The sequence below is a fragment of the Oryctolagus cuniculus genome, chromosome 3 (assembly GCF_964237555.1).
Source record: "Oryctolagus cuniculus chromosome 3, mOryCun1.1, whole genome shotgun sequence".
Lineage (NCBI taxonomy): Eukaryota > Metazoa > Chordata > Mammalia > Lagomorpha > Leporidae > Oryctolagus > Oryctolagus cuniculus.
In genome coordinates, this window is record NC_091434.1 from 181,448,760 (window position 1) to 181,458,084 (window position 9,325).

At 50.8% G+C, this 9,325-nt stretch overlaps 1 gene segment (V, D, J or C); it reads right to left on the reverse strand.

Moving 5' to 3' along the window:
- Nucleotides 1–768: 768 nt before the first annotated feature.
- Nucleotides 769–1,228, reverse strand: LOC108175631 (T cell receptor beta variable 6-5-like). The segment is given in 2 exon segments: nucleotides 769–1,097; nucleotides 1,180–1,228. Coding segments are annotated over 2 exon segments (378 nt in total).
- Nucleotides 1,229–9,325: the final 8,097 nt, after the last annotated feature.

A 9,325-nucleotide genomic window follows, 5' to 3' on the forward strand; every position in this document is an offset into this window, starting at 1 on the left:
AGATCACGGTAACTGGCATGTAATCATCAGAGATTTATCAAATCTTCACCTTGAAAGACTGAAAATCCTATTAGTTATTTTAAATATACAATTAGTTGTTGCTAACCAGAGTTACCCTGTGTGCTATAGAACATGAGAGGTTATTCTTCCTATCCAACGACAGCCCTGTACTAGTTAACCTCCTCACTCCTTGTCTCCCTCACTCTCACCTTTCCCAGGCTCTGGTAACCAAGTTCCACTCTCCACCTCTGTGAGATAAACTTGGTAGCTTTGACACATGAGGGAACATGTGGTATTTGTCTTCCTGTGTCTGGCAGTTCACATAACACACTCCAGGTTGATCAGGCAGCAGTTCGTTTTATCCCATTGTGTATTTGTCCCACACTGTCTTTATCCTGTCACCAGTTGAAGGACTCTAGTGTAGACTCCACACTGTGGCTGTGTGACCAGTGCATCAATGAACACACAAGTGCAGACACCATCATGCTGTACTTTGACTGGAAGTTCCCATATCAACAGATAAACTGGCTTCCATGATGGATGCTGCTATGCTTGTTCAACAAGTGAACACCCTTGTAAGCACTCAGCACACCATCTCAGGACAGAGATTCTGGCCGTGGTAACTGGAAACAGAAATATGGAGACCACAGGACTCAGAGTCTGAACATCCTAGATTTGTGCCCTCAAGCATATTTAGCTCTCCTGCTTCTTGTGCTGGGACTCTGATGAGGGCGTCACTGGATTCAGGGGCACAGTGCCTGCCTGGGTTTATGTGCAGACAGCAGGTGTCTGTGCAGGGCTGTGGTAACTGCTGGCACAGAAGTACACAGATGTCTGCGAGGGGACAGCTGACGGCAGCGTGAGGGGGAACTCCTCTGTGCTTGGTCTGGACGCGTTGTACTCATCGGGAACGTCTCCTTTCTCATAGATGTCAAGGCCAGCTGAGTAATAGATGAGCCTCAGCCCCAGCCCTGTGTCCTGGCGGTACCAGCACATGTAGTCATAGTTCATATCCTGGGCACATCTCAAGGTCAGGCTCTGTCCTGTCTTTAGGACCTGGAACTTGGGGCTCTGGGTGACACCAGCACTCGCTGGACCTGCAGAGGAGGAAGAAGCAGATGTTGCAGCCCCCGTGGAAAGGCTTGTCCCTCGGGCCTGGAGAGCCCTTCCTGGACTCACCTGCCAGCAGGAGACAAAGGACCACACAGCTCAGGGGACCCACACTCATGGCGGGAGCAGGCGGGACAGCGGGCTCTTCTGGTCCAACTGCAGACAGATCAGCAATGGGACACTTGTGGGAGTCATTCTGAGCCTGCTCTCTCCCTGCCTGGGACCAGAGCCTTCCTGTCACCAGGGGCCACGCCCCTTCCCCAGATGGCCCAAACCAGAATGCACAAGAAATCAGCTCAGGACAGGAAGAATGGATCTGAGCCAACACCAGTCTGTAAGTTTCCTTTGACACTTTGGTGCAACAATTTATAATTCTATGTATATTTTATTGCAGTAATGATATCATTCTTCTTTTCTAAAAGATTTATTATTTATTCTAAAGACAGAGTTAGAGAGCTGGAGAAACATGCAGAGAGAGGGAAGTCTTCCACTCACTGATTCACTCTCCACATGGCTACAATGGCCAGGGCTGGGCCAGACAAAGCCAGGACCCAGGAGGCTCAGCAGCACGCACTTCAGCACTTAAGGGTCGTTTGTTCAGTTTCTTCTCAATTTTCTGACAGTCAGGACACCTGCCAGGTACAGCCTGGGCAACTCCATACCCACGCAGGGTGCTTGCTCCCCAAGGATGCTGCTTCTGCTGCAGAATCACCCCCCACAGGAGCCTGACCCCTGGGACTTTGGTGGCTGTTCAGTTGAGAGATGACCCATTGACACAAAGATGTATGGATGTGAGGGACCATGGGAAGAGGTGGCTGACTCCAGGGAAGGAGACATCCTATGCTAGGGGACTGGCTCCTGGGAGGGAAAGCTGCACTTCAATTAAGAAATGAACACAGGGCAGGCACTGTGGCACCAAAAGTGACAAATACCAGATACGTTCATTTCTATGAAGTCTCTCACTACTCAGACCCTCAGAAGCAGAGATCAGAGTGGTGGTTGCCAGGAAATGGCAGGGGAGGAAGGCAGAGTTCCTGTCCAAAGGTGTGAAGTCCAGGTATGCAGCAGGAGCCAGCTCTGGTCACCTGCCAGAGGACACATGCCTGTAGATGACACAGTGCAGGGCAGATGGGAGGCCCAGCAGCTCGGCCCCTGGCTGAGATGCCTGCCCCTCATCTGAGGGCCTGGGTTTGATTCCAGCTCTGCTCCCGTCTCAGCCTCCTCCAACACTTCCTTGGAGGCAGCAGGTGACGTCTCACGTCCTTGGATCCCTGCCACCCCTGTGGGAGACCTGAATTGAATTCCTGGCTCCTGGTTCCAGCCTAGTCAAGATCTGACCATTGCAGAAAAATAAAATGAAATGAAATCAAGTATAGTTAATAAAATAAAATGAAAAATGCAGTATTGTTCACTTAAAATGCTAAACAGAGTGATAAATCTCAAATAATCTTGTCACAAATATAAAATAAAACGTTGTCCACAGAAGTTAAGCAAAAAAGGAGAAAAAAGCAAATTTATTTAATTCATAAACTAAATAACTTATTCTAGGCCAGAAAGAAACATATTTTTTAATATTTAATTTGATTTCAGTTTCTATTTTATGTCATCAATATCTTATGTGAAAGAAGGAACACAAGTATGTTAATTAAACAAACAGAGGAATTTAGGAATCAGAGTGGGGTGTATTTCTTTCCCCTATTCTTGTAGGCATCACGTCCAAGAAGTCTGCATTTACCCAGTAAATGTATCAATCCCTTTGCTGAGCAGCCGAGTTTAGGAAGTGCTGGGATCAGTTTCCCTGGGAAGAGCTGTGTGGTCCCAGAAGGTGGTGGATCTGGGGTTGAGGGTCAGACACTTTACCAGGGGCATCTCTGGGAAGCTGGGAGCCCTTCCTGAGGAAGACAGGACCTGTTGTGTGCTTGGAGAAGCACCTGATGGGTCCTCAGAAGACTTTTCTGGAGCCAGGGTCAAGAACTCCAGGGTTTTCCACTGGGCAGCTGGTATTTGATGATGTTCCCAAGTGGGTGCAGTGGTGGGGTGACGCCAGTTGCTACAAGGCCTTGCTTTACCGTTTCTGTGTGCCCAACCTTAGCAAGAGACAGAGGAAGTTCATGTTGCATGGAACATGACTTAATCGTCTGGAGTCTGTCCTTTTTTAACCTTCTTTGGTTATGGTCTGTGACCCTGACTTTCCCCAAATGTCAGTGCCTTCTCCCTCAACTACATAAAGCAAACCCTGGGGTTTGGGAGTCTACTTCACAGTGTTATCAATCAAGTGTGACCTACACATGAAGCTCCCTGCCCTACGTAAGAGTTTCAGCCATCAAATCACAAATGCCCACTCTTCCCCGGTGGTGCACTGAGAGGACATTCTGGAGCACACCGTCCAAGGTAGCCCCTGCTCTGACCAGATGTGTTGGTCTGGTGGCACTACCCTTCAGTGGCAGCACAGCTCCAGGTGTCACTTTTCACCACATAGAAACCAGTTTTCTTGCCCCTGGGTGGCTTGTCTCACAGCTGTGTCAGCTGAGGCTGCTCCACACTGGGAGAGGAGGTTTGTGCACAGAGCACTGGGGACTCCGCGGGGCTGTGCCAAGCTGCTGGCACAGAGGTACACAGCCGAGTCCTGCAGCTCCAAGGCGCTCACGTTCAGTTCAGAGCTAAAGTCAGAAAACTGGTGAGCTGAGAATCTGCCAGACACATTTCCTTTTGAGCTCTGTCTCTCATTGTAATAATAAAAGAGGAACTGGAGGCCCTGGTCCAGGACCTGTTGGTACCAAAACACACTGTTGTGCCCAGAGTCAGGGGTACATCTCAGCAACACTTGCTGCCCTCTTGTTTGGATCAGGTGTTTTGGGGTCTGTGTGACTCCTGCCTCCACTGGGTCTGTGGGAAAAGCAGATGGAGAGAGCAACTGAGAGAGGCTTGGTGTGTAAGCCCAAGGGAGGTGGAGGATGGAGGCGTCGGGGAGCTCAGAGAGGGGGCACCCTCCTTGTCCCCAGGGCTCACCTGCTCCCAGGAGACAAAGCACTGCCCAGGGGAGCAGCCTGGAGCCCATGGTGCAGAGGAGGAGGGAGGCAGCGATGTTTCCTGTGCTTATGAGTCACTGTCTCGTGTAAGAGCTGGTCTTAGTCTGCCTCTTCCTGACTGGGGACCCTCCTGTGATGTCACTGTCCTGATGCCGTCCTGATGCTGGGTTCACACCAAGGTTTCTCTGTCTTCCTCTCCCTGCATTCCCCTCCTCTCCCTGATCACCCAGTGATACAAAGTCACCAACACAGAGCCCATCTGAGCTGGAGGAGGAGCCCGGCTGTCTGTAACTTATGAGGGGAAAGATCCTCAGACACAGTTACACACTCTGGTCAGCTCCCAGCACAGAGTGAGCCACTGTGGGATGCAGTGCCCTGGGTAGGTCACATTTATCACTCCAGATCACCCTGCCTGCAGGGGCTGCCCCAGGAGATGACATTAACTGCCTCCTCTTCCTTCTCTCCCCAGTGAACTCAGCTCATGGTGGGCAAGGGCAGGAGAGCAGGTGGAGGCAGGAAAGGAGACTGCCCTGGTTCTCAGTATCCATGCCCCAGACCCCTTCCTAATGGCATGCATGTCACAGCTGCTTATCTTCACCAGAGGCACAGCACCAAGTACTCAGCCTTCTCCCTAAGTCCTACTGGGGACCCACATCCCCTGCAGGGACCCATGTCCACTGCACCACATTGCCAAAGAACTACCCACTTTCGTAGTCCCTTAACCCTTCATATTTCAGTGTCAGCATTCTCCCTTCTCAACTTTACCGGAATCCTAATAGACTTCACAAGGGGAAAATGAGCCCTATGTCATGCAATTTGCCTCTAAAAAACCCACAAACTCTAACATTCTCATCAGAACTAGCACAGTTTCTACCATTCTGCAATTAGCAATGACAGACTTCTAACATTGTGTAGTTAGCATTGCAGAGTCGTCAGAAGCTCTGAGAAACATGCAATAGGAAAATGCAGTGTGGCTGGGGAGGCAGGACCCGTGCAGCGTCCTCTGAGGAGTCACTCTGCATCCGCCCCGAGACTCCAGCAGCGGGCATTTGCTTCACACACGTGGTGGACATGCGATGCTCCCTCTGGATGCCCTATTCAGTGCACACCCTCTGACCCCCGCTTTGCCCATATCTGTTTCCTAAGGAATTAAGGAGAGGCATAGTTGCCCTTTATAGGAGGCTGCACAGTGGCAAAGAACAGGTGAGATGGGGTCAGATGCTCTGGCCAATGGAGGGATGCTTACACTGTGATATCAGACATGGAGCATTTCAGCGGTAAGAAGAAGAGAAGGGAGTACGAGTGTGGAACTGTAGACGAAGTAAAAGAGAGGGATGATTGCTTGATATATGGGGTATGGGCAGGTTTTCCTAGAATTGGCACTAACCATTAAAGACAACATTTATGAACTAAACTTCATAAAGGAAAAAGAATTTGAATTAAATTTCAGGTCCTCAGAAGGCACGGGTAACACGTGAATAGCAAGGCATGCTGGGAGAAGACAGACCCAGAAATTTCCTGATACTCACAAGGGATTCTTGGAAGGGGCTCTGCATGGTGGACATTATGAAGCCACCACCAGCTGCCATTTTCGGGACAAACTCTCCTACCCCTGAGCACTTGTGCCCCTCGTGTTCACTAAAGGGGAAAAGCCTAGTTGCCAATGTAAGGAGACGCCATGCTGACAGCAGATGGATGTCATACGAGCAGATGCTGGGCAGAGAGGGATGCTAGATTGTGACTCAGAAAGTGGAGCGTTTTCAGCTGAGGCCAGGAATGAACAAAGTGAGTACTGGTGTGAACAGCAGGCCAGGAGACAAAGGGAATTACTGTTATTTTGGGGACAGGAAAGTTGTCCAGGAATGGACATTAACCACCCCTGTCATCCTGAGGAGAGAAACATTGTGTTCTGTCACTAACTTTCAGACAAGTGAATCCGGGGCCAGTGACACTTCTCAGGCAGCTGTGCATGACTCAGCACCCCTCGGATAAAAGAAAAGAAATGTAAGTTAAACTTCATAAAGGAAAAAAATCTGAATTACACTTTAGTTCATCAAGAGGAAGTATTTAAGTGAACAAGTAGGACATTCTGTGAGAAGAAAGACCCAGTAATGTCAGTGGATTAAAGACTCCCCTTGAGGGGTGGGAACTCAGCGTAGCACTTGTCACCCTTTGGAGACCGTTGGAGTCCTGGCTTCTGCTTTAGCTTGACACAAGCTGAGAGAAGTCACATCAAGTGTTGAATGCCTTCTCATACACTCACACGATGGTGGACCTCAGTTCATAACCAGGATCTGGCTGGGCAACATCTACCGCTGAGATCCTGTAGGGGGAGTGTGGGGAGAGCCTCAGGAAGGGCAGATTTCTCTGCTGGTGGAGAGGTGGCCTCGGCAGGAGAGTCCAGCTCAAGTCCATGGCTGTGTGCTTGGGAGGGAGCAGCCTGCTGTGCAGTGCCTTGGACTCACTGCTGCCCAGCGACACAGGGAGGTCTGGTGGGTGCTGGCCGATTGCACAGTCCAGGGGAATTGCTCCCTCTTATTTCTGGGGACGCTGTACCCTTCTGTGGCATCCCCTTTGGTAATGCTGCCAGTACTGTGCTGTATAATGGATCAGTATTGGTACCAGAACATTGAGTCATGTTCATGCACTGAGAACCCTGCTGGGTCATCTTTCTTCCTGTGTGTAGTGATTTCGTCTCTTGGTGTCTGGGGAATCCAGTGTTTGTGAGACCCTTAGGAGAGGCAGTCATTAGGTGACCTCAAGACTGGAGAGGTGGTATGACTGCAGAGAAAGGATAGGCTTGCAGCCAGGACTTGCAAACATTCACAGCATTTCTCAGTAGAGACAGCAACGCACCTGCTCCCATAAACCAAGGATCACCCAGGAGAAACGTGTTGGACTCAGGCAGGGTCAGGGCAGCAAGGAGCCGTCCCCGCTCAAGCTGTGATCTCAGGACTGAGAGAGCTCTCAGACTCCTCTCCAATGGACAGAGGGGTGGGGCTGTGAGGTCCTCCCCCAGCTGCATGTCCTCCCTGGGAGGGGGTGGCACAGCAGGACCTTCCTGGGGATGGAGGGCACCAGGGATGCTCTCACTCCAGGGCTCACCCACCTCTTTGTTTCCCACCTGTTAGGGGGCAGTTGTTCTGCCCCTCACACCCAGTGTGCCTGGTCAGATTGCTCAGCTCTGGATCTCCTTCAGCCTAGAGCCCTCCTCACGTGTTGCTTTGTGGTAGTGGTTTAGCTGTAACTGAAAATTTCAACCCTGGAAATAGTGGATCCAAGCTGATGGTTTCCTTAACCCTTTCTTTCCCAGACTCTGTCTGAATACCTCAGTTCCACTGGCATTGAAGCGCCACCTTGTGACCAAGAGGTGAGGTTCTTCCCTGTTTCTCCTACAAAGGTCCTGGGGCTGGGGACAGACACCCCAACATAAATTAATTCCATAATCACACTACTGCAGCTGGGTCTTCAAACTCACTATCTCATGGCCCAGAAGAACAGCTTTCCAACTCCAAAGACCAGAGCTGCGTCTCTCTTCCCACAGTGAGTTGGGCTCTGCCCTGCTGTTTGCTCCTCCTCAAATCCATGCACCAGCCTGCTGCTCCCTGTGTGTCGAGCACCGTCTCAAACACAACGTCACCTCTGCTTCCTTCAGAAGCCCAGCACAACTGACACCTCCCTCCCTCTCGGTCTGGTCACCTGCTTTTCAAATGCTGCCCCTTTCATTTCATTCAGAGAGAAATGGAGGGTGGACAATGAACCCCATTGCTTTCATGGTAGGATGTGTAAGGCACCTACTTCTAAGAGCTGGTCAATTACTGGTGCCATTTCTGCTTCCACAGGTTGTATCTGGGGAGAAGAGCTATGCAGTTGAGGTGACTTGTGGACGTAATGAAATCACAAAACCTCAGGAGTTGCAAGCTGGAGGGAAATGCACTTGTACATGAGACTGAAGGTGAGACTGTAGAGTGAGAGAGAAACAAAGCCAAGGCTCTAAAGTATTCCACAGTGCCTTGGGAAGACACAGCCCACAGCCAATCTGCTGCAAGTATTTTAGGACAGCAGTGACCACCACGCTCTCTGTGTCCTGTTCAAACGTGAGTACCAGGACTTGTGCTGCTGCTGTGACCAGAGAGCAGGTGGATAAAGGCGGCAAACACTGGAGAAAAGGTCAGGAGGAGTCGCTGACATTCCAAGGACAGAGATTTCCCCTCTATTCCCCCTGGTTGACACAGTGCTACTGACCCTGGAGTGATTCAGGATGGCACAATTCAAATTCCACCAGGAAGGCTGAGTGTTTTGCCTGGAGGTACCAGCCAGTGTGGCAGGAGTTCCTCATGGTCACTTCCTGAGAAAGGATGGCAAATCTACTTCTTATCTTTTTTTTCTTTTAAAGATTTTTTTAATCATTTGAAAGTCAGAGTTACACAGAGAGAGAAGCAGATGGAGAGAGAGAGAGAGAGAGAGAGAGAGAGAGAGAGAGAGAGGTCTTCCATTGCTGCTTCACTCCGCAATTGGTCAAAATGGCCAGAGCTGCAACGATCTGAAGCCAGGTGCCAGGAGCTTCCTCCGGGCCTTCAAATGCGGGTGCAGGCGCCCATGCACTTGGCCATCTTCTACTGCTCTCCCAGGCCATAGCAGAGAGCTGGATACAAGCAGCCAGGACTTGAGCCGGCGTGCATATGAGAAGCTGGCAGTGCAGGCAGTAGCTTTACCTGCTGTGCCACAGCACCGGCCCCTAAATTTGCTTCTGTCCTTTGAGCATTGAAGATCAAAACACCCTCTGCTTAGGGTCTCTCAGAGTTGCCCTGAGACAGAGGATGAGGTTTGGGTGCAGGTGGGAGGTGGCGGCGCCACGCTGTGTCTAAGCTGCTGGCACAGAAGTACAAGGCTGAGTCCCCGGGCTGTGCAGGCTGGATCTTCAGGGTGGAGGAAGATCCCCCAGGCCTCTCAGCAGAGAAGTGGGCACCAGGCATCCCTGACTCGTCTGCTGGATCTTTATCTTGGAAGTACATCATCAACTGCAGGCCTTGCCCTTGGCTCTGTCGGTACCAGTAAAGACCAGCATGACCAGACTCTGGGTCACACGTGAGAGTGACATTCTGTCCCCTCCCTGTGACCCTGTGCCTGGGGGACTGGGAGACTCCAGCGTCCATGTGTTCTGTGGAGACAGAAGTTGGGAACAC